General features: G+C 41.0%; 1 protein-coding gene across 4 annotated transcripts in view; it reads right to left on the bottom strand.

Moving 5' to 3' along the window:
* The window catches only part of LOC111243847 (cell adhesion molecule Dscam1-like), a 123,651-nt gene that overhangs the window by 39,902 nt on the left and 56,865 nt on the right, over positions 1-26,884 (bottom strand). For all 4 annotated transcript variants that reach the window (XM_086978887.1, XM_022790055.2, XM_086978888.1 and 1 more), the window contains 6 exons: positions 23,142-23,429; positions 17,847-18,137; positions 17,521-17,640; positions 6,657-6,815; positions 3,968-4,252; positions 439-558 (listed from right to left, as the gene is read on the bottom strand). In XM_086978887.1, the coding sequence (XP_086835013.1) occupies positions 439-558; positions 3,968-4,252; positions 6,657-6,815; positions 17,521-17,640; positions 17,847-18,137; positions 23,142-23,429 (1,263 nt within the window). The remainder of the gene's footprint in view (positions 1-438; positions 559-3,967; positions 4,253-6,656; positions 6,816-17,520; positions 17,641-17,846; positions 18,138-23,141; positions 23,430-26,884) is intronic.

Raw genomic sequence — 26,884 nt, forward strand, 5'->3', positions numbered from 1 at the left:
AAGACACCTGTGTTACTCACGGGCATTCTAAATAGACGTCACATATTATAGTAGGCAATAAGTGAAGGGGCAAAACATTTGGATCAGTGTTATTCTGTTATTCGCTGGGGAATATAACTTACACACAGAGTCATTCGTTCACCATTAACGTATCTATGCTATCCATAAAGCATGCTTGTATCTGTAGATGACGATTAGAAATATCAGATATACGCTGAACTGAAACTGAACATTAGGGAGAGAATAGTCATCCTAAAATTACAAGTCATAAGTTTATTCGGATAATATAATAGGAAAATGGCTATTTTACCCCAATGCCCAGTACTAATTTTGAGTTCATAGTTATCGCCCTTGAGATATCTATACGTTTCTAGTTTCTAAACCCCTATTTTCAAGCTGATATTTATTTCGAATTAGAATATAAGTAGGCCGGGTTACCTTTAGCGACTTTCCATCGAATAATTGGTTGGGGTTCACCATCCGCCCGACAATCAAATCTTACAGCAGATCCTACAATCACCGTTTTGTCCTCTGGTTTAATGCTCCACGATGGGGGTGCTGAAAAGAAATATACCGTCAGCTAATAACGTTTGTTACAGGAAGATACGCGATTTGTCCGTTTGCGGGTAATCTGTGTTGATACGCTTGTGTTGTATGCATTCCAGCGTTTACTACGACTATAGTGGCAACGAAATCTCTACTATAGCATAATTACTTATTGGCCGGATTAGAATAACGAACGGGCGATAATAAGAAGGGCAACCGGTAATGTCCGTGAGTCAGATTGCAGAGGAAGTCGAAAATTTCTCCCATAGGCAAAGCAGACCTATCTTGAAAGGAAACATTGGAGCTAACACTAACAAACTTGAATAGGTCATCATGATATTCTGCAAGGAAATAAGTATATTATTTGCAAAGTTCTCAGAATGTCTTTTTTTTTTTCTTAGAATCAATGTTATAAGTCTAACATATAACGAAACTTCTTCTACATGTATGAACTTCGCTTCTAACAAGATGGCGAGCGAGACGGAGCCCACTCATTATTGCAAGCGTACTTTCACACGTCTATGACCATAACACCCAAATCACACGATCGCAGGAGCATAACTACGAAAAATACGAACCTTTTGGGAACATCAAATCCCCCACCTGTTATTAACTATACACAGTACGTGCATAATCCTATGTAACAGTACGTCTGCTACAACAATAACAACGACAACGAGTTAAGCTGTTTGGATGACACAAACTCCGCCCCCTATGAACCATCTTATTACCATATTTATTTTCGACGTATAATTTACCCTAGTTCTCAAAAAGGATCGCAAATGTACATATACGTATATGTATACATGTACACATAAACACACATACACTCTTCATTTCAACAGGTGCGATTAAATATGGAATCATTACACAGAATTACTTTAGTGAGCTTCACGCATTAATTGAACAATCCAGAGATTTTCTACGATGCTCTCTTTTTGGTTGGGTTTTATCAATATAATTCAGTTTTTCATAGCACTGAAATGACGCGAAGCTTTATTAGAAGACGTATTTTTCTCCATCGAAAATAGTCGCAGTTCGCCCGTTTTACCAGGCCTGACGAGTCTTATTGGTTTATAAAGCAAACCTACCCTAATAATCTTCGAAAAATTTCATGATATTCCAGTAAATAGGACTTAAGATCCAGGACAGTAACGCCTTAAGTTTGTACCATTACTGTAACTTCAGATTCCAATGCAAGTCATGTCACGTACGCACCTAAAGTTTCTTAAAAATCAGCAGGGAAGTCATTAAAGCTAGCAGTAGGACAATTTCCATCAGGTTAAGTGAAGATAGATATGTTTCATTTGCGCTATCCAAAGTAACTTTGCGCTAGTTCGTATATTTGTGAAGTTTGAAAAACTTAATTTTGAGGAATCCACACATCGATGTTCGGTATGATCGACAAAAAAGTGAACGGAATAGAAAATATGCAGAAGCAATTCAGGACCCAAGCGAGCTCAGTGAAGACAACTGTGGCCGCAATGATAAATAGAACGATCAAATAAAGCATTTCTTTTAAATTGTATTCTTCGAGCAATCAGGGTAAAGGGAAATTCTTATAATATCCTAATTTAAACGCCATCTTTATAGATTTCGCTTTGTAGCGTTATCGAAATACTTTCAAACGTCCTACGAGTTGTCGTAAGCACACTTATCAATGCTATCCCGCAGGTTCGAAGAACAAAAAACACGCTGAGTTTATTTATAACAGCACAGACACGCACAAACAATCACTTTAATACGTTTGTGAAATAGCTGCATCCAGTCAAGGTTTATGAAGCGTTTCGTGCCGGAGATCCTATAGAGTTCAATTGGATTATTGCGAAAAAACAATTATATACAAGTAGTAATATAATAATGAAGAAACAAAAACACAAACTTTTAGTTGCTGTTGTTTAATTATAGTCGATGGCGTGCTATGTAAATGATTGGGGGTTACCACTGGAGAGAAGTTGACACTAAGCGTTCAATGTACCCACGACTATATCGTTGATGACAAGAATAGCATATTCGTTTATTAAATAAATAGAACAATTCTAGTAAGAGTTTGAGATTTATTTCCTAAAAAGTAGAGTTAAAATCTTGGGCTGCTACTCGACTCTTGTCTATGATATGATCGAAACTTCCCGAGCCGTTGTAATTGAGTGACCAGGCTAACAAGAGGATAAATGGGTTAACAGCTGTGGAGGCCTTCGTTGGCCATCAGCGTAATAGCCCAAAAAAAAGTTTCTAGCTAAATAGAGCCAATTATTATTACAGCAGAAATGCGCCATGTAGAAACGACTATTAACGTTGTTCAATAAGCAGACGATTGGCGGTCCTAAGACTTGCATAGACTACTTTTTTTGTGATATTATAGTCGAAAGGCTTCCATTGACGTTTGGTGTTAAAAATATTAGAAACAACCTAACAAACAAACCTAACAAACTAAATTATATACTAGTGGGTTGTTGTTATTTATTATGTTTTTCGACACTTTCTGTTAGTAAGCATTGCAAAGACAAGGTAGCTCCCAAATTTGAATTTGGTTTGTATGCATTGTAACAACTATACTTCTGTTGATGATAGGCTATTTCTAAACTTATCTGGCACAGTAGGCCCGCGAACAGTATAGAATAGAATAGAATAGGAACCCTTATTTGGGTAAATAACGAGACACAGAGATTCATTGGTATATTTTGTACACTGGCAGAGTATACAGGGTGCAATAATTACTGCTTATAGTATTTCAGCTGTTTCAAACAGTGCAGGAAAATATCTGCCTTGGTAGACCTTTTTTTTTCTAAATTTAATCTATTTTTTCAATAAGCCAATAGTTTATTGCCCAGGTAGGTCAGACACGCTCCGGCTGGCCTGGTGACCCAAAGCGTAAACGTGCTTTTTCACTTTGGGCTGCTAAAACAGGACAAGGGCCAATGCCTGGTTGACAACTATTTTCCGTAGTTTGACAATGATTTGGCGTGATCGCAACGTTTCTTGGCTGACTCGAATAGCTTCACAAATCTATTGAATGCCGTCCGCGACGCTTTGCATAGGCTGATGCTACTGTAGGTTAGACTCTTTAATTATGAAGTTTTTGCACAGGGTTTTTTGTTTTCTTATCGTCTCTGGGGTGGCCATTCATCTATCAATTTGCCTTCATTTTTAAATATTATAGTAATAGTTAGGGAAAATCAGGAGAAGCGTTGTCATAAGAATGGCCTAACGACCCTAAACAAGTGGGTGTATATAGATGAGTTTTATTAATTACTCATCATTGTACCCTTTAAAACTGGAAACACGGCTTCGGCACAACATCCGTCTCTGTCTTGACGATAACTGCATTGTAACCGAAAAATCATCAACTAATTAAATCTGCGCCAAGCGATTAGGTGAGAAGCTACTAGTGAGAGCAACTGATGACATTGAAGAAACTTACCGAGCACTATGAGCGGTGCCGTATAGTTGGTGACGGCAGCACGGTTTGTAGCAATACAAGTGAAGTTTCCAGAGTGCGTTCTCTCAACGTGGTCGATCATCAGGGTCGAGACGAAATCAGAAAGAGGAAGCGTCTGGATCCCCTTGTGATTTAAGAGCGGCCTGCCATTCTTCTGCCACGATATTATAATCGGTGAATCCCCTTCAACAATGGCGCACGTTACTGTAGCTCGATGACCAGCTTGCATTCGTGACGGAAATGCGAATGGGGCCAATTTTGGTGGAACTGAAATGAAGGAAAGAGAAACAATTGAATTGAATCTAAGCTAGCTTAAGCTTGGCATTCCTTTTTAAATAACTATACGAGAAAATGTCTGTCGTCGTGCGGGAAGTTCCTTACTGCGCGTCGTTGTTTATGAACTAAATTGGCATTTTTAATATTTAGTTAAAAGGTGCAATACAATTAAAAACATTGCGTCCGTTGTCGAAAACGTGCTAAACGTTCATGCACTAATCGGGATGAGCCTACGAAAAACATTGAAGCATTCGGAGGCGAGGCCTAATAGCAGCCTTCTCTATAGATCAGCTAAAGTAAGCGGAATCTTTACAAAGCGTTTTGATAGACTACGAGCCACCTGAATGCGCGCCAAATTTTTATTCGTGAAAGCAGTGTTTTGTCTTTTTTGTTGATCATAATTTGTCTTTCAACGATTTCGATTCTGCCAATTATCAGGTCGCCAGTAGGTCGTGTCGAAAATTGACGAAGGACTTGGAATTTTGACCCATCTCCGAATGACCCATTTGACAAAATATCAGTTCTAAAACCTGTGCACAGTGGCTTATCATTTGAATTTGAAAACGCTTAATAAGTGCTACGCTGACAGTGCTCAAATAGCAATTAGCTGAATTGTAACCTCTAATGAAACTGAAGAAATACAACTGGGTAGGATTTTTAGGGTTTGGAGTTGACTCATCGTGATACATATAATGTGGCCTTACTCTGCGTCTATACATTGTACGGCCGCCATACTGGAGCCCGTCAACGTTTTTATGCCCATACATCAAGTAAAAACTGAAAACTACACTAAGAACGAACGCGAGAGGGGCAGTGCGGCTGTTCCGAGGATTCGAGCTTTCTTGGAGTTCCTACTTCTGGGCTTAAGTGGGGTCGACCCCCCTACCCTTAAGAATGCTTCAGAAAAGCATATCTGAGGTGTTGAACTAGCACATTTTTCTTTCAGTAAGCCATACGAGCCTTTACGCACAACTTTAAATTTTTTTAAAAAGTCTGATGAATAATAATTTTTTTTTTGTTGAAAGCTGATACAAAAAAATACGGCTAAATCGAACACTCTCACTCCAAAGGAACTGATGTAACCTTTTATATATCATTCAACATACTATTCGTGATTACTAATAGAAACATACTGTTGATATAACAGCAGAATCGATATCATTCCCTACATGTATAAGCCGAAGTACCTATGCTATAGAAGATCTCAGCGTTCCTGTTTCCAAGTAAAATGTATCACATTATAACAGACGGTTTAGTTCGCCTGAACTTCTACTAAACACTGGAAGTTTTACTACTCAGATAACTTATATGTTCTGCTATTAGATCAATTATATGGCTGTATTGCAATTAACTGATTATATACCAGTTGCTGTTGTAATGCACGCCCTGATTACAGGGCAATCCATCAATCGAACGACTAAACGCCAAGGGGCATAGCTTAAACGGAAACAAATCCTGTCCAGCATCCATTACTAATGATAATAATCATAATATTTATACCAATAATACTATACCTTTATACGAATATGGGTTTCTGTCTATTTATGTGTGTACCGACTATTTTGTGTGCGGTAGTGGCCAACAAAGAATACTCTAATGAAATCCACATGTCTAAGATCAATCTGTATTATATTGACAAACTTCAACACGTCCCCATAGACTCTTCGTATGCAGACGTTGAGCTTCTCCCATTTCTTCATGTCTGATGCCTCTCCGGGAAATTATTAAGAATTTTCGAAAAAAATCAAGTTGCTCACACGGTTTGATATTTACGGGGCACTTTGAAAGGTCAGCTTTACTTTGAGATAACGGAGTAGTCGCAGCGGTGTACAGGTTCAGCGCTAACACAATGATGGGTTGGATTCAATGGTAGCACTGGATAATAATTGACAAAGGGGATAGGTTTCCTGTTCCGCTCCGGGACGACTGGAACAGGATAGTCGACTACCTGAACCAGGATAGTACTAATGATTGAAGAGTGGAAACAAAGCATCAAATGGCTAAAGTGGATATAAATCTACTTTAGCCACTTGATGTATGGAATAGCGTAGCGGAATGACGGAATGAGGCCAATAATGCACTATCTTCACTGCCTAACAGGGCACTCGGGGAGCCACGACTGAAGACAACAGCGAAATTACAGCCACATAATCACTACCATCTGTTAGCGAAGCTTCTACAAACAATGAGGTTTTAAATTCGCTTTAAGTTAGACTTTATAATTTCCAAAATACTATTGGCTGTCATAAGATGAGTGAACGTAGAACGTAATTAGTAAATGGATCGACCTGGCTAGGCAGACGTCCTACGTTCAAGGTGGTGTTGCTCGTGAAAAACATATTGTGTACTGTTTTATACCACTGTAGACTCATATGTTGCGTCTGTTAAAACTTACCTACGACATGTACGTAGACGTCCCTTGTAAAGACTTCTCCTTGGGCTCCCTGAACGACGCATCTATAGACACCTTGATCCTCCCGCCTCACGTCCTGTATGAGGAGTTGACCGGGTTTGGTCATCCGATGCCTACTCCCCACGCGAATAGTGCGACCCTCTGAAATTATCAGAACGATTACGATGAGCCTGGGACCCCCACTGGAGGTCGTAGAAATCTAGATAAAATATAAATGAGAGTAAAATAGGCATTCTTATTTGAGTAGAATTAATCGACTCAAGCACGCTCTTATTTTACCGTATTACGAACTCTCAAAATATTATGTTCCTTCTTCATCACACTATTACCTGCTGCGGCATATTATTAACATTGCAAGGCGAAGAGTATTCAAATCCAAAAAGGAGTGTTCTAACACTCTTCCGCCTACATCTCTGAAATGCATTGTGTTACACGCCGCGTTTAGATTCGGTGCCGCCGTCGTCGTCGCCATACAAAAGAACGCAGAAGACGCGTTTATGCAGCCATAGTAACGATGGGTCGCCATTTGCTTGATGCTATGTTTCGCTCTATTATTTGCAGTACCTTCTGCTGTTCTTCGTTCGGTTGCCTACGTGCACGTTAATTTCTCGTTCTTTTCGTGGTGAACGTCCGCTTTTCCTCCCTTATGTCGCCCCCCCGGCTCCTCTCGCTCTGTTTCCCGAACGCGTGTGCTGCGTAAGCTAATGCCAGCGACGGCTGTCTAAATATTCATACGTTACACCGGTATGCCAGGCAGTGCAATAGAAATGGCTTTGAAGTACCGCTAGGCTTTATCCCACTTACCCAGACCTAACCGCACATATCCCGAAGATGAATGCCCATAGCCCTCAAAGGCTGGGCAAACGGAAACCCCAGTTCATACCGTTCATGCACTGTCGTCACTGGCTCGCCCGCTTACCACAACAAAACGCCGGAATGTGCTGTCGTACTGGCCCGAAAGTAATTCGGTTTTACCAAATTATGATCATACTCGATACCAGTATACAGTAATAGTAATATACAGTGCTTCTATCAACATTCGCGGAAGTCAGTCGAGCAGAACCTATTATTAGGTTTTGCAAAGGCTTTGCAAATTCTACTAGGCTATTGCTTGTCTTTACAATGTTCATTCCACAAGCTTACACGTGATTCCATAGTATCCGTTTGATGGAAAATCCAACAACTTATTAGTAGTATTGTATGAATAATTAACAAGCGGATACTTCGTGATTTTGAATATGCAGGGCCGCAACGATAGGTTAACTTACGGATGCGTCAATTTTGAGAGCGTGAAACACATCCAAGACGACGCGTAAATACGTCGTCTATTAAACAACAATTATTATTATTTATAATTACAAATAAACTATTGCCGAACGATGCAGCCGCCAGTTATAGCGTTTCACGTCTCAGATGTTTCCACGAAAGAAAGGAGGAGAAAGGGCACATTTAAGTAAAGACTTATCTATCTTCGGTTGAATCTATCAGAAAATGAATATGATGTCGCTCTGTGTTGCCACAAACAGATGATTCTGTTCGCTCTAGGGTGGCCTTCACGGGCCAGGTTGGTCCCGATCTATTGAATGAACCTGCGTGGTAATGCTAGCTCTATGTATATTGTCGCTTAGACCGTGCTTGTGTAAGCATCACAGGTTCAAAGACCGTATTTACTCGAGGCCTGCTGTAAAAATGTATTTAGCCAGCTTTTGTACATTATTATGATATGTGTATTGTGCCTAAGACCGAACGATCCCTATCTTCAATCGTCAGAAGCGGATAACAATAAAATGATGACATCGTTTCGGTAGGAACGCAGGTTGTTCCTGGACGAGTAAGGGCTGAACAAGTCAGTTTAAAACACCGAGCTGTGGAAAATGGCCATATAGGCGATGTTTTCATGAGAAGATCCGCACGCTATTCGTTGCAGAGCTGGCTCATGTTGCAAAACAGTGCATTTTTTTTTTTTGTTAAGCATCATTTAGCCGTACCTGTATGGAGCTTGGCATTTCTCCAACAATGGTCCTTTTATTCAATATCTAGTAACATGGGCCTGAACGACTCCTTTCCTTGTGTTGCTAAGGTAGACAGCCTTGACCTGCAACAGTACAACAGCACTTCAAGTGTGGCTATCCATAGCTGCAGTTTTACCTACTTTTTCGTACGTGGTAGAAGGACTGCATTGGACGATTTACTGAGAACGAGCGAGCAACTGAATGAGTATGCGGGAAAATTACAAGCACACTCGAAAAGTAGTAGAGAGAGTTATACTGCAGCAACGGTAGCACTAGGCTGCGCAGGAGTCAATGAAAATAACCGAGGAGGACGGGGGGCAGTTAAGAGAAGCCAGCCAGCAAACGCTTTGCCTTGACTGGCGCCGCAGTTACTACTCGAGCTGCTGTGATGCCTGGGATCTGAGTCGGCTTAGCGCTCCGTGGTTTCGTGCGGCGGTTCTGCAGTTGAGTATCCTAGAAGAAGGGAGGGTAGACAGGCGAGTATGGCAGCAGCGGTAGCTGAGCAGGAGGAGTGAAAGGACGAGGAAGAGGTGGTTCGTGGGGTGGCGGACGGACGACAGCGGAAAGTGCAGAACTAGCAACAACAACAGCATTACCATTACTATTATTACTACTAGCGACAGCTGTAGCAGTAATAGCGGAGACTGCTATGTGCGAGTAGAAGTCTGCTGTGATCTAAGTCTTTTTTTTTTTTACTTGCACCAAATTGTCTGTTTTTACGCCCCTCAAACACAGCTCCCGCCCATCTATGCTAGCCCACTGACTCTATATCACTTCCCTTTTCTTTTTTTCTCTTAGCGCTCATCATATCTTCTTCTTAGCTGCTCGTTGGTCGTTTTCGAAACTCGTTCTCGACCACTTCATGAAATCATGGCCAGTTGTTAATCAGGACTGTCATTAAAACCGCTATCAGTGCTGTTGAAATCCAATAACGAACGAGAAAAATTTGAATTCTATTAATTCTGGGACAAACCTGAAGTTTTAAACATCTTGCGTTACACGGCAAACCTAATATACGCTACGTTCTGTCTCCACCGTGTTTCTGCCGGATTTGTTATATCCAAATAAAATTTTTAAAAAATTATACGAATCTGTGTCAACACACTGCCGTCCTAAATAACGTCATGTCGAGATTGAAAAGTCAAGCCGTAATAAGACTTTATCCAATTATCGAGTAAGGTCGCATTATTCTTTAAATCGTGTTAGAGCCTTTCTTTTGTGCTGATTATAAGACTTCCTAGCGTTAACATTCTGTTTGTAGAACGATGTCCGACATATCATTCGTTTGTGACGAATTATATTTTGGCCATCATAAATAACATTTTACCTATCATAAAATTCAGCCTTCTTTGGTGGATTCTATTGGATTTATAATCCTTAACTGCATTTACTCAAGCGAATCATAGTTTTCGATAATGAGTTTAATACTAAAACAAATCAACTGAGCTATCATCGTCCGACGATTTGTCAAGATCCCAATTTTATTTTGTTCATAAGATCGGGTTACGTATCAAATTAATATTAGTCTCATGTCAAAAGCAAACATATATGTCTCTCAGGTAAAATGTGACATCATTGCAATGATATACGAAAGCGCTCGTAGAGTAAATACTGATATTGTATTATGATAGAACGCAGTGACTTTTTGAATGCTAAGCGGCTTTGCTAGAGAGTTATTATCACAAAGAAAAGGATTAATTTCGAAATTATGCCTAGACTGAAGCTATGTCTACACATACCGTTGTAAAAAGTTTCAGGCATACTATTTTACTCTTGTTCATCGTTTGGCCTTTTGAAATTTGTCTAAATACAAACTCCGATAGTGCTTTTATTTGAGCCCTACCATTGGCCTAATTTTCGCTCGCATCCTTGTCGATGATAGGAATACTATCGATGTTCGTAAGATCCAGCTTAATTAACTATAACATTAACTATAATATTGTCTAAAATGACTAAATGTCCTAACTAAATTAGAATAAGTAAAATTATAGGCCGATGCTTCGGATTAATTTAAGGCTAGCCCTACTTTTATTTATTGTGTAAGGGTAAGCCGAGTATTATTAGCAAGGCTATGAAACGGAGAGTATTCAATGCGTTTATAGAGGTGCGTTGAATCTGTATCTACGTTGCAAACTGGACACCCTTACGACACCAAGAATTTCTGTCCATTTTGTAGGCCATCTTCTCAGTATCAGGTAAATGCATATTATGGAATAATTAGAAAATCTGGACCATAGAGGAAAGGATAGAGAGGGGAATGAGAAAGAAAAACCTATTACGGGGACATATGAGTCATGGAAGTGAGCTTCTTTCTCGTAGTGAAAACCTATGGAAAAAAAAGTCAGCAGCAATGGCATCAATTTGCAGGGCGGATAGCTAAGCGACCTAAGTTCGGAGATGAAAAAAACATATGAAACGTGTAAGCTGTGAAAATCCGACCACGTAGAGAGATGCATTAATCATGGAAATGCTCCATAAACAGCACCTTCTTACATCTTACGCGATGATCTTATGGATGACCTATGGCTTTTTCTCGGACCAGTCACATCCATGTGAAGTATTGTGATACTTCGCTTCCCACAGAAGAAGCTGATTGATGCATCCGCTGTAGCTACTGCTGCCGCTGATGTTTATATCATATCGGATCACCAAAGAAACGTTTGCCCATAGGCAACCTTTTGAATAAACACGGTTAAGGAAGATGCCTAGTTGGAACCTACAGGAAAGGCTAACCTGTTGAAAAAATATTGGCAACTTTGCTCGCTAGATGGCTTCGAAGTCATATATCTCGTATAATACGATTTGTGCTAGGTTATTAGGCGTTATACCACTCGAAAGCTAAGATTTGGGAATAGTTACTGTGTTAAAATTGTGAGAATTTAGATGCCTAAGATAGACCGTCTTGAAAATAAGCGAAATTTCTGCAAAAAAAAATTGCTATAGTTAGTACTTTTATTATGATAAAAGCAGAATCTGATGAAATTATCGCGACAATAGATTAAGCACTGATACGTGAATACCCCTGATGTCATCAAAGAACTAAACATGTACCACCGAACAATCCTAAATAATCCTAAGGAAGCTGACCACAAAAAATCTCGGTGTTTAGGTGCCACATTAATTAACATCATGTTAAATTAGTGTGGCACTAATCATTAAAATGCAATAAGATCAAACCCTTTATAAAACAGTGATCAGAGGTAAAAATAAAAAAAAAAAAAAAAAAAAAAACTACCCCACAATGTGTGGCAAAGCTTAAACTGGCGAAAGAAAGTGATGCTATGTGTTTGGTGGAACTGGGAAAGAATCGTGCATTATAAGTTTCTGCCTCCTAGAAAAACGATTGGTTCTGACCTCTTCTGTTATCACCTGACAAGATTAGAGCGGACGATGAAAGAAAATCGTTCGGAAATTGTGAACGGAAATGCTATAATAGTGTCAGATCATGTATATCTTTAGCTATACAACGAAAGTTGAGAGAACTTCGATGGAAAGTTTTCATACAAGCGCAGATCCTGCAGCATGGGATTATTATGCGTCTTAGTTCCTACAGGACTCCTTAATGGCTCTACCTAGATTTCAATAGGTGTAACTAGAAGGATAATCAGAACGGTGCACATTTACTATAGTAATATTGTTTTAAAATATAAATAGACATTTTCATCAGTCTTGGCTCTAAACCGACCAACATTTTTCCGACGGTACAATATTACTTTCCGATAGCGTATTCTGCTGCGTAGCTCTTCTAAATATACGTAATAAATACACAGACCATATAATTTGCGCCCTAATTACCCTATCCACGCTGAGTATATATTTATCATCACTATTTTTTAACGGAAGAATCGTAAGTCTGAAGACAACTATATTATGCCGTATGTGTAGGTGCTGCAGGAATAGAAATTTACCTTTCAGGAAACACTTCCGATAAATGATGTGTTCATGATATTAATTAGTGAATAAATCATATATTTTTGTTGCCTTAAAGGATCGTTAGGGCGTCGATAGGCCATGATTAAATACGCTGTTGGCAAACGGTGGGGCGCCTCACAACGTTTTGTTTCAATGTCCCGCGTTATAGGACACAATAGCATCTTTGTCTTGTCAAATTTATCTCACCTCCAGGAGGCCATGACAATTTTCTATTAAGAAAAAGACTTGCTAAGCGGTGTTTAGTGCGCAAACATTACTTCTGCTCGCGTAACAGAAGAGTATTATATAGAGTCACCGGCCTCTGCAGGCAACGAAGTATACTAGTATGTGTGATTTGTTTCAACACGGCAAAGTACGGAATGGTGTGATTGTGAACAATATGACGAGGTTAACTCAATGCATTTATTTTTGCGAAAAGCCGTTTTAGAAATTTCGACATTTTGCTGACATAATGGTGAGCGATGCTGAGCCGACCTGTAACAGACTGGATCAAGACCCCGAACCACAAATTCGGTGCACACTTAAGACTTCGATACTAGCCACTAGCAGTTGCATTGTAACTGCACTTGACGAAGACGACAGGGACGCTAACATGTAACAAATTTCAATAGGTTTGACGAAAAAACTTCTAGCCACTGTTAATCATTCTAGTCTAGGTAACGCTATAGCTAATGAACGGCGTGGGATGACGTTTAGAATAACAGAAAAAATATGTATGGTTCTAGTCTTTACCTACTTCGTTCCTACAAAGTAAATATAAAATCGAGATGTAGGACGAATCGCGTTTACGTTAGTAATAGTGCACTGTCACTCAAACTGGCGGTAACGATGAGAGAGTGAAGCAGAATTTATGCGAGAAGACTTAATTCGAGAATGCCAAAGTGGTTGGCCAAGCCGCGAGACTTTAGAGTCTTGGTAAAGCGTTTGGCAGAGTTTGAAGGCAGCTTAATCTACAACTTCTTAACTACTCGAAGCATGGTAATGGGGTAGGTCGTTGGAGATAGCGGCAGGTGTCTGCGGCCGGCCGTATAAGCGCTTCACCGGGCTTGCTTATGAAGTTGTGCCAGGTCCTGCCTAATAATAGTTCGAATCCGTTGTAGGCAACGCGCAGACCTGGAAAGAGTTGAAGGCTCATCTATTCAAACGGTTTCCACGGGAAGTGTCACCTTACAGGACAGAATATTGTGCACCGGTCCGAACAGACGATGAGGGCCTGTATGAGCTCATCCAACAGAAACGCTTTGTATTTGAGCGCGTCGGGTTACTGTTTAAATTTAAGGCGTACGTGGAAGCAATCGTGCCTGTGTAACGACTTTGTACGCTCCGATAAGGCGATTCAATCACCTTAGCGCCACCACCCGAGTTCACGGCCTTTGTGAGGCTTGCACGCGAGTACCGAATGCACCGATGTATAGCTGAAGTCGAATCATTGGCAGAATCACCCAACAGGCATAGTAAACTGGTTTTTGCAGAAGATGTAGTTTGCGGAGTTGTTTCCAAGCTAAGCATATTAGCGCTATGGGCAGCCGAGTTCGGTGCATTGGCGTGGCACTGAGCAAAGGACTCGTGTTGGGTGGGCAAGGCCCTTGTTGATGCCGATCGGCAATGGAAGTGGGCGGCCTTGGGGTGTCCAATATATCCCTCTTGTCACTTCCATAGCGACCCGGCGTATTTTTTCAAATCAAAATAGTGGTCAATTGATGTGAAAATTGCGGAAGTTTTAAACCTAGCGAACCAAACGCGTGTATTCGAACGTCTGCCCCACTCGGGGGAATCTGCAATTAGAGAGGCGATTGGTTGCGTACCCGCAAGGCTGAATGCGGGTCGTCTCAAGAGAGAAGAGATTCAGCTTGAGCACACAGAACAGGCGCGGTGCTCCAAAGACGGTACGAAAATGCTGTGGATAATCGGGCAACCTCGCTAAAGTAAACCTTAGCCGGCTCTGAAGCGGGTGTCATTGCATGGCTAGAGGTTTGGATTTACGAAATAGCACAGAGACTGTACCGTATGTTAAGACACGTGCGTGCGTAGCGCGCCCCATTGCCCTAGTATGCACGAAATCCTAGGTATTTCCGTCACCATCACCACATAAGAACGAGGTGTAGAGCGAACAAATCATATATATATACTATAAATATTTCACGGTGCTATTTGTCGTAATGCTCATTTGGAGTTCCTGGTAACAGATAACAGCGTTTTTTTTTTTTTATAGAACGATCTCGAAGGTGCATCGATGGTCTATGTTATTGCCAGTTTCAAGCGGCTACTAAAAAACTAGTTATCTGCGCTATTGGAAAATCTGAGCAGCAAAACTTTTTTTAGGCAAACTGGAATATCCTCAATAAAATTAAGCGTCTTGCTATAAAAAACCTGCAGCTTTTTGCTGTAGAACTTAATACCCGTTTTGCAGAAGAGAATACTAGCTACCCGCCATATAACTTGAGGGGACTTGCCTTTAATCCGCAACTAACACAATAGAAACCGCGCGTCAATCGATACTGGCAAGTTCAAAATAGTGCCTTCAAGGTATTTTTGGCCTGCTGTTAGCCTAACATTTAATCCATTGCATTTTTTGTCAGAGACAAAAAAAATTGCACCAATAAATATCGCCGGACGAACGGTTGCCATCAAGTATGACACATCTAGCATCATCTAGTGAACAATTATTTTGCCATATATGATTTCGGTTGAATATAGTCTTCTTAATTCATAGGTTAGACTCTTAAATTGGACGCCCCGCCTTTCTATATACTGTATATATATACATATAAGAAGAGGGGGTGGGGGGGGGGTCATAAGGTCGATGAAGACTTCGGAGGGTAAACGATCTTAATTTGCCGAAAAATGCAAGTGCGAACAGAGCTGTCCTCAGAGGTCTTACGCGTTCGGAGCGTTGATTCAAGAGTTAGAAACTTAAGCGTTCCATAAACAGGCGCTCATAGATTCACACTAACACAATATGCAGCCATCATCCTCTCCAAACTTCGAGGTCATGGATTACTACCTGATTACGAACCATTACAAATCGTTGACGACAACGAATAAATAAATTGGTGAGCACACCGGAGCACGATGTAAAGAGTAACAGCGAGTACGAGCGAAATAATTTGTTTCTACAGTTCTGATACAGAGCTACGTTTTTGTTAGCTGCTGGAAAATGATTTATTCATGCCATTGTTTATATTCCAACCTAATACATAGATGATATGTATACCATTACTGAAATGTATGTAATTGTAAAGAAATCATACCTATAGATGTATATACCGAAAAGATAGTTTCACACTATAAATAAATGTATCTAAGCCTTTTTCGTTTGATGTTACGACGATCAGCCGCCCCTCCAAACGTACTCACTGATCTGATAGTAATGGTATTTGCTAAATCTGTTTCGCGTAATTATTAGTCAACACATTAGAAGATCCTGCTATGTTATACTAGTTTCCTACTCGTTAGCCATAGGGATAATCTGGCCCACACTCTACACTGTACGCATTGGCTTCTCTCTGTGAAAACAATGCTTCATGCGTGTATCCGCCGGATGTATCCTATAAGCTTGGGTTTTTCCGGTAAGGCAAAAAAAGGATAATGTTTCAGGTTAATCCCCTTACAGCTTCAGAAGGCTCATCACAACTGAGGTAAAACTTAATTCTCCATATAATCGATTAGGACTAAGATAGGGTCTCACTGGCCTTCAATGAAGAGTGAAAGCATACCGCGTATTTACAAACGGCTCCTTTCGAACAACAGCGGCTCACTGAAACATGCTCATTATCAGTAAAATCTAGCCACCCCTCGAGGTAAGCTCGCATGTTCTTAGATATTGCGATCAAATACCACGCGGGGCATATAGTGCATGTGGTAATACCAGAAAAAAAAAACATTATTATGAACATTTGCGCTTAGAGTATAACAAGTAATGGTAGCTAAAATCAGGAATGGCTTCTTCTTCATACAAATTCTTACAATTGTTCAAGGGATTACGCTACTAAAAATGTGAATATTTAGATGTATCCTGCCTAAAAAAACGTGGCCCGATAAACTAGCCAATCGAATAATCTCCATTCTTAAAATCAGGAACGGGTATTCCTTTATCGGAATCTAAGAATAGTAGCAATTGGCTGCAAACGTTTTGATCGGTCTCAGCCTGTTTTGCTGGTAATCATTCAATGACGTGTAATGTATTATCACTACTGAACAAAAGCAGAATATTTTCTGATGGTGGAATAAGCAAATTCACGCAACAGAAAAGTGGTAATTTCCCTATTGTTGAGTGATGCCACCATCGATTTCCTGAGTAGCTAGCTACCTGAATCTCCGACGATCACAAACCATTCCTCCCAAAAAAATTACTCCCTCTCAAGGATAAACTTAATAAAAAAAAAATCTAATAAATCGGAGAATTTTCTACGATTTTTTTTTATCCATGTAGGATAACAAAATTTTACAGGATAACTGAATATTCAGAAAGCAACTTCACCATTGACTCTCCTTCCTATCACGAACTTCGTCAGACTATCGGGCCGATCGCGACTGGATGAGGATGTTCGTTATACGTGAAAATACCTAACCTGGTGAAGACGAGTGAGTTCTGCTGATGCAGGAAATTTCGGATTTGATGACGTAGACAACCCTATTTGCGACATTGTTTCATTCCGGGTAAAGGTGCCTTGACCATTACAGACCTAATCAGATGGGCGTCAGCTTTACGAGCCTAGCTTACCAACACCCCATGGAAAAGTTTTTTATGCCTCGCTAGTGCTACTAAATGAAGTTACCCATTTAAGTATTCAGTATAACCATAAACATGAATAAGCCATTATTTTATCTTTAATATTATTACCTTCACAGTGGACACTGTATTGGGTAAGCTAACAAAATTTTCTATTTACTATACGCACCTTTTTCCAAGTGCACAGCTTCAATGGGGTACCCAGACACAGGACAATGAAGGCGGAAGTCGGAGCCCGTTATGGCTGTAAGGTTACGCATTGCTCGAATAAATGGAGGACCTGCCACGTCTGAAATAAAAGGCCGTTGTTATTGTATTACCTTCATGCAAATGGCAGTAAGTTTGTTCTCGAATAACAAAATCAATTATGGCAGCAATGGCCGTGCTTGTTTAAGGCCGTTTATCAAGCGGTTTCCTGTTAGCTATCTTCGGTTTATATTGATCAAATCAATAGCTATGTTACCTTCTACTAGGACATCGGTGTTAGGTACGTACCAATCCTAGCCGTGTGCTCCACTGTGCCAACATCATTTGAAGCTCTACACGAATAATCACCACCATCAGTAACGCGGAGGGCAGAGATGTTCACGAAAGAAACTACGGCAAACCCATCGGGTTGAACAAAGTCCCCCTGCTGAGTACTCCCCGATTCGCTTACGGGCTGCCCATCCAGTAGCCATGAAACTTGAGGCAATGGTGAGCCAGTTGCGACACAGCGAAGGGACAACCGTTCGCCCTGTTTTCGCACCGAGGCGCTGAACGTATCCGAGAGTACAGGAGCCACCTCTGCAACGACCGTATAAGAAGTGAAGATACTCAATAAAGACGAGTGTTTTTCATTTACAGAAGTATAAATGACAATTTAAGGGCAATTTTTAGAGAAGGTTGTCTCAGTTAGTTTTCTTCAAGATCAGCCTTTGTAGATTGTGATCATCTACTAACATGATGTATCCAGAGTTCCGCTAATCTAAGGCTACTTGTTCGCTATTAAAATGATGCGGTGTTGTATATAACGTTGGCAGTAAGTAAAGGTGTAAGAAAAGCAGCCTGAACCTCTCACGATTGGTGACGAAGCAATCATGGCTTCCCTTACCCCTGCCTCTCGCGGACAGATGCCCTAGCTGGCACGGGACTGAGGGCCTCCTCTTTTTTTTCAATGCCTTCTGAGTGTTTACGCCCTGCACAGCCCTACTTCATCGCTCTTCAGGGGCTTGAGGCATTAAATTCTAATATAAAACGGTTTTTATATCCTTCTTAAAAGCAATATCACGTTACAAAGCCACAATTCTTGAAAAGGCGGTGCAGTTGTTCGAGTAGACTTCAGCAAATGACAGTATTGCTAAAACCTGATTCTTTTTTTATTTACAGGTTGTCTCACAACGGCGTATTTGATTTGCTCGAGTTAGGAAGACAACGAGCTCGATTTCTCTAAACAACAGCTCTCTACAGACTCGCTGTAGTATATCAACGAGAGATATTAGTCCTATAAACTACCGGACGGTGATAATTCCATAATTTTCCATTCACCAATATTATTTACAACTGCGCATGCGCGGGACATAAACTGTGCCACCTCCAACAAAATACTGCCGACAAGTAGAGTGAGCTCGAAAAAATTCGATTTTTTTTCAGTACCGCTAGTTTTTTTTTTTAATCGAAATCCGAAATTAGAAGTTATGAGTTGAACCGCAAGGTGAACTTACTGACGCATACACATTTGTTGGTTTCATTAGCGTATGTCTCACCTACGGTCAAAAAAACTATTTGATATCTATTCCATATGTTTCCATGTGAACGTAAATTATTCGAATAATTTAGATTTTCTTGATTTTCAGAATGTTCATAACAAGTACGTATATAAGTTACTGCAAAACTTCGATTATATAGTTATTGTACTGAATTTGTATCGCTTGTGTAGGAAAGAAACTAGCGACTTAGATTGACAGTCAGTTTCCAACATGGTGTAGTTTTGGATGTGACGGGAGCAAACGGTATTTGAATCATGTATGCAAGTGATATGCTTTTATGATCAATGTTTCTGTACGTAAAAGCTCTTCCATATAATGAAACAAATCTTGTGGTGCAAGGAGCCATGACGATACTTGTACTACTTATAATAATAATAGTAATTTATTTATACTTATATATATATATATATTAATAATCATAATAATATTTATACTATTATGACGAGCTCAGTCTTGTACAGAGTCTTCGAGGGTTACCTTCCAAGCGTTACTTGCAAGGCCCAGTCTAGCGAAGTCAATGAATGGTATAATTCGTGTGAGGATTTTTTTAATTGCTGTTTTTACTTATCAGCAGTCTTATGGTACTCCAAAGAGTGTCTATTGATTATATAAGTCTAAGCATGCCTGTTTTTTTAACTTACTTTGCAATCGGTTTGCAACCCCAAGTTTCCATATGGTCGACGACAAAATTCTATATCGCATTTTTACGCAATCGCGTAATAACTTCTAATCTTAATAATCCTTTGCCCATAAAGTATCGCACTAAGGTTCAGCGTGTCAGTCAGCGAGAGCTTAATGAGCTCCGTGCAAGTATGCAACGATTGTTTCGATTTGCCGTGGCCTCGAATTTCTAATAAGGAACGATAATTTCCAATGATCTCGTCCAATCACGAGAAGATATAGATGCAAACAGGCAAACGCAACCTGCACAATTAAACACATTACCAGATATTGCTGGATATTTTTTACGGCACTGTTTATTGTACCTTGTCTTTGTAGAGTGTTCATGAAAAACGACACTGAAAGCACAAAACTGGGTCGATGGTTCTACGTCAACAAATGTTAGCACACTGATATATTCTATGTAGATAGAGACCGTGTTCGCTTTTATTTATAATACATTATATAATCGCTTTATAGTGGTTCTTAGCTATAAACTCACTCCTCCTACCGCTTTCCCTAGATCTTACTTGTTCCTTCCCAAAGGCCCTGTTTCCTCTCTTTCTAATCGACTTTGCTACCTAAGACCTACTGGCGGCGACCTAGCTCACCGGGCGAGTCTGAGAAACACACACGTGAGGAGCAAGTTTATTTATTATTAGCTATCATCGTCGGTTCCCTGTAGAAACATTGATTCTTCGCAGACCAGCTATAGCGCGAGTAACAGCGCCGTCTGCAGCTCTAGTAGTAAGAGCAGCAACGGACCGCTGGCATCAGTTCCAATGCTAGCGATGGCGGCGTCCGCGATCTGAACGCGCTGTGCCAGCCTAACATGACTGCTGAGGTGCTTTTAATAGAGGCACGTTCCAGGCGCGGTGTGGGCCCTTTGCAAAACTTATTAAATAGATTCCGTTGCCGTTGTCGTCAGCAGCATCTCCATGAGCATCGTCGCGATCAGCGTCATCGTCGTTGACGCCGTCGCCGCCGCCGCCGCCGCCGCCGCCGTCATCTACAGAATCGATATTGCTTACCTCACTGGCTGGCCTACCGTTCCTTCGCCTCTTACGAGAGCGGAATTAATTCACTCTGGACTATCGTAGACGCAGCGACGGCGACAGGAGCCGTAATGTCACTGCCTCATACCGCGACAGTGGCAGCGGCCACTACGATATGATGTCGACGATGACGCTGCCAGTTGGCATAGAAGCTGGCTCGGGTCACGCCAAAGGACGACGACAACTGGTTAGAGGCTGACTATATAAGACGGAATAGATCAGTGAGTAAGGACGACAAAGTGAGTGGTTGTGCAAATAGGTGATTGTGTTGTGTGAGAAGTACGGTAGGTAGCTGGGTCGGTGGATAGGATAGTTGAGTGCGTCGAAAAGTGCGGCCTGGCTGGCCGAGTGTTGCGGTTCATATGGAAGGCCGCGAACGGGTAGATGGGTCGTTGGCTGGAGGGCCAACTGCTTATTTACCAGCACCTAGAGACGAACGGAGAAGGGAAAGACACTGGGTGAAACGCACGGAGAGAGAAAGTTAGAAGAAACAGTTGAGCTGCCAGCTGAAGACGTGATCCCCATAAATTCTCCTTTCGTAAAGCCGTAGTCAACTGACGCGAGTGTACGTGGCCCTAGCCGCAACTACGAGAGAAATCGCACTATCCAGTGCTGTCATCTCCAGAGCATCACCGCCACTGCCGTCGCTATTACCAATTCCTATTGCAACTGCCATCTGAACAGCATAGCGACTAGCTACTATACCTGTATTGTCGACATTGCTAGTTGTTGTCACTGCTACAGTTACACAAGCCAGCTTTGACAGGATGGTAGACTGGCCAGTGCCGGTGCAGGCGTCAATATAGTTCTCTGTTACCGCGTCATAGTAGCAAAGGCAGTTTTGCTAAGCAATCTAATTCCACACGCTGCGCTTTGATGTCCGATAGTCTCGACGAAACCATTGCTGATGAGCGATCCTTTCGCTTGTCACCGTTTCTTTGCCACTGCGATCGTGTTCACGGCGCCGACGTTCTTATATTGCTCCCGAAGCGATGGAACACCGCATCTATCTGATAGACTTAATCGACTGATCAATGCTTCGCCTGCCACACACACACGCCATGCCATGCAGAGGTCTAATTCTACAGAGTTAGAACAGTTCTATGATGAATAAGTAACTGCTAAGACTTTGACTGGCAAACACAGGTAAATGAGGGTAACGGTAACTGTTGATTTCCCTACAATCAAATGTGGACTCTGCAAAGCACTTCTACGTAATACATTTGTTTTTGAGAAATGCAACCCGATCTAGAGATGCGAGATCGAATAAGGCAGATATTTTCGCAATGTTTAAAAACACCCACTAATTTTGGACGAATGTTACCGCTTGTGCCCCTTAAAACGACCACGCATGTGTGAGGCGCCTCAAGCCGACCGGAGCGGATGGTCAATAAAGAATATTTACTAACCTGCACACCTGCCAACCAGGAAATAAATACACAAATCAAAAAGCTAAACAAATATATCGTTCTGACTGGAAAATAATCAAGTAGGCCAGACTCCTACGCATCTGGACTTTCGTAAACACGCTAGCTCTACAATATCGAAGGCACAATCAATGTTTCGTCGTGCTACATTCGTTGTCGTGAATGTTACTAATAATACGAATGCTAATCTATCAGAGCAATCGATTGACGGTCGACGAGAAAGGTCCAGGTCCTAAAACAGATATTAAGGTTCTATTGTCACTCCAGTCAGTATTAGAGGCTCACTAGTATAGGTGGAGGACGGAAGTGCTAATAGCATGTTCTACGATATAGATTGATAATAATACCGTCTAATGGCTAGGGTAAACAGAGACCTTATGGTCGAATATAATCTGCTGGCCAGAAGTACTACTTATATAGTTCACAAAAACGAAGCCGGTTAACTTCAAGTTTGTCGATAGTCGCGTATGCATCTTCACTATGCCTTGTGTAAAGTGTGTCATAGAAATCTAGTTTCCTGGAAATCTTCATGAATCATTAATTATACTATTAAATTTAAGCACTGCAAAAATAATCTAAACTATGAAAAGCTAAAAATAGAAGACAAAGCTATAACAATCCATTGCGATGACCAGTGTGTGAGTCATAGCCATGAAAGACGGAGTCCCGTTGTGCAACGTATGCGATTTGAACGGTCTTTTTTTTCAGTCTTCTCAGCTAGCAGAACACATGTATTGCACATATGTATAATATACATGCAAAATTGCTAAGGGTAATTTAAGGAAACAAATAAATGCGGAACACCTAGACTAGCTTTCCACGTACTATAATGTCTTAACAATGATATTGTTTATCTATTATTATTATTATTATTATTAAATAAGTATCCTTAGTACGTACCCTGCACTTTGAGATATGCATATCCTTGCGCAGAATCTGATCGAAGACTGTTGTCGTTATTTCCCGATACGTAGCATTGGTATACTCCCTGATCAGAGCGCCGAAATGCCGATATGTGGAGTACGAGCCTGCCTAAGAGGCGTACTCGATGATCCGTTATTAGTGGCCTTTGGTCCTTTGTCCAGAAAACTTGAGCGACGGGGCCGCCGCGGTAGGTGCAGTTCACCGTGGCGTCATCTCCACTGCGCACAGACAGCAATCGCGGCAGCATTACAGCATCCAATGGAGCTATGGGCAAAAGCAGAGCCGTTATCACATGATTATCATACGTTTCGTTAGACGCCTATGCCCTACCGAACCATCGTATCATATAAGCGCATTGGCGAAAAACTAGAAGTAAACAGTTATATGAACCCCGAAGCTCAAGGCTCTTTGTAATTTAACCTGAAAACGCGTCCTTGAAAACTGACAATTTAGCACACGAACTGCGAATTTTCTAGAAAAAAAAAAACTTGTTTCTATTACAATAGATCTCGTTAACGCTGTTTACCATTACCGCAAGAACTTACTGCCAGGAAGTCAGGGGACTCGGTACAAGCAGTCTAGCAGGAAGAAGGATCACTATACTAATCCGCTTTTCTATTGGTCGGATTTTTTACTAGAGGACGGAACTGCTTTTGGGCCGAGGTTCAAACTTCGATCAGTACACCATTAAATGCTCCTGCGTCTGGTTAGTGGGCAAACAGGTCACCACTGCGTCACCGTCATGCGGAAACAAAATTACAAGCACCCTTCCAGAAGCAGTTTATGTCTGTTATACTACAAAGGCCTTTGTGGTACAGGTACGTCATCTGCAGATCCATAGTATTCATACAAAGCAGCTTCTGACTAAGGCCCATCGCTAATAAAATAGTGCAAATCATTTTTGTCCATTTTTCCGTTGTATTCTTTGTCTTTATCGCCGGGATGTGTGTTGATTCAAGACAGTTACCAGCGCATATTGAAGTAAGAGTTTGGTGCGGTGGCGCAAATTCATTTTTGTGACATATGGTGACACCTGTATTCCATAGAATATCTAACGTAAGCAGGTATTTTAAGCCGTTAGTATTCATCACTTTACCCCAGACAAAGGCATCCAAGTTTGCTAGGTTCGATCAGGTGGCCCTGTTCCCAGTTAGGTTCTTCTTCATATTCCCCGGTCATCCCCCCAAGCTAGTGCTAAGCTGTGAGCAGGAAAAAGTATTGTGCCTCGAATATCGACGCTAACGTCTTATATAGACAGACTGGGCCTACGAATGAGAAGTGGAGAGGAGGAAAGACCTAAGCAACTGGCAACCTACAAAGTATAGGTTGCCAGCTTCTTCGAAGTTGTTGTTGTCAGTAAACCTTGCGTTTAACACAGCTAAAAACTTGTAATACTGGCAACTAACAAAAAAAAAAAACGCAAAAATAAGAATAAAGCATTTTAATCCTATCTGCAAGACCATGCCGCATCGATTCTCTATAAAAATTACACTATTTTAAAAAGCGTGCAATTTATGACAAAAAAAGTACTATCCAAAAACAATAGTGTTTCTTAATAAGTTCAAACTTAGTTTTTTAAACATTCGATCAGTTAAAATATAGTTTCGTGCGAAACTATGAAAATTAGGATCGGAAGTGCGCATTTATAGAAATTGTTCTGATTTTCCCAACACGCCACGGTGTATTTTGTTGGACAGTCCTACTGCTATCTTCGTAGCCTTCGCCCTTGACCTCGCCATATGAAGCCACTGCCGTCCAACCAATTGCGAATAAGGCAAATTGTGTAGCCTGATGGACCACTCCATCTGTCCTACAGGTTGCAAATTGTAAGAACCGTGGCACTCAACTAAGCTCCAGCCGCGTGTGATCTTCCACTAAAGCAGTACATAAATAGATAGCAAACGGAAGTGGCCTAAACATAAAAGATATAGAGATATAATGAGCAGCAATGGTCGGGGGGATACTTAGAAAACGACGCACGGCAATAAGGACGATATACACAAAGCCTGGTTTAAGCCTACGGAACTGTGGGACGACGATGACTGCTGCTACTCATCCACAGTAGTAGATGGCACTAGTTCGTCATCTTGAAGCAACGCCGGCTCCGCCACCGCGGCCGCCCTAGTTACTCTCGAAGCAGCTGTTTCTGCTGCTTCCAGAAATAGCGCTTCTCGTTGCCTAACATCGTTTTGACTAAGGCGTCCCACCCTCGACACTCTTACTTCTCCAAAGCTGCCTCAGACACACACCACTTTTACGTAAGCGTGCTGATTTTGATACGCATATCCATGTTAGCTCTATTAAGCTCTAGTGCCCTAACGATAGACAACTTCATTAAAGAAAAGAGCTGTGTACTGGGCTTGTGCTCCGGATGTCGGGACTGCCACGGCTGTCGATTCTATCCTATAGTGCTACTATGGTCCCTCGAGCTACAGCTATACACTGTTGTTCCTTTAGAAGCGCTCCATCCCATTTGCCCCGCTTTTTCCCTACGGAAACACCCTCCGCCCTGGGGGGATCCAATCCCGGTCGACCCTGCTCACTTTCAATGGCTCATCTCTCGGGATCTTTCGCTACATCTCCGTATCTTTCTCTGGATCGACGTTGAGCCTTGCGCTTCCATTTGGCCTCTGGTCTCTTGATCCATTTCAATGCGACTGAATCAACGCGTTGTCCCTGGCTTGCCAACTCAATGCAAAAAATAACGGTAACAAGCAGAGTAGATATTGAAACCTGTAGTGATCTGTTTACCTTCGAAGTCCCACCGAAGGTACATATCTACCAGTATCTTAGTATTCATCATAAACATATGCAAACCTTGATGGTAATTTCTGTTGGGTTGTGTTAGCTAAACATATTGTAGGAATACCAGGAGAAAATCTTCGTTCCTACCTAATGTCTAGACATCTGTATGTACCTTATACTAAAATGTAATAATCTCACGTTCGTATTACAGACACACGCAATTATCACATGACAGCTTCAGTTAATCTCGGATCGAGCGGAAAATTGCTCCGATTTATTATGTCTGCGATATAACCCTCGCTCTCCGCTGCTGTTGGCATCATTAATCTTCTATCGGAGTAAACCACATAGTTCTCTTTTCATAGACTTTATGTAGCAAGGCTCACTTCTAGTATAGAAATATACCACTAAAACGCTAATTTTTGGCAGCATTCGTTATTTCCCTAAAGGAACTTCGCAAATAAAGCGATTGAAGCACTGGTCAGTGAAATGGTAATTGATTGCAAATAAGTATAAAAAATAATTATACGTCATCTTTATCCTTGTGCATCTTATGTAAAACTTTAAACAGTGGCTTAAGGAGAAACAAAAGTTCAAAAATAGAAAGCTTGTTCGAAAATTAGCCCGCCAGTAAAGTTTTGCTTAAGCCAATTGCATCAGTTAACTACCAATGTACTCATAAAATTACTTGACCGAGTCTAACAATTCATTGATTGAATGTTTACTTAAATTTAGGTCGTGCATCTAGATGTGTGTAAGCCAATGTCTTACGCTTACTCGAAAATCCTAGATTTAATTATCATTTTTTCAACGCTTAATATACTACAAGATCTTATATATACCGCCGATAGAGGGCCAGTACCCTGACGATCAACAAGTAACTTGCAATGCAAACATGTTAATTAAAATTTTGAAAAATGCTAAATAAAACGAAAACAAGGTACATTTATGAATAAAATGAATCGAGTGACCAG

The sequence above is a fragment of the Varroa destructor genome, unplaced genomic scaffold (assembly GCF_002443255.2).
Source record: "Varroa destructor unplaced genomic scaffold, Vdes_3.0 BEIS01000002.1, whole genome shotgun sequence".
Lineage (NCBI taxonomy): Eukaryota > Metazoa > Arthropoda > Arachnida > Mesostigmata > Varroidae > Varroa > Varroa destructor.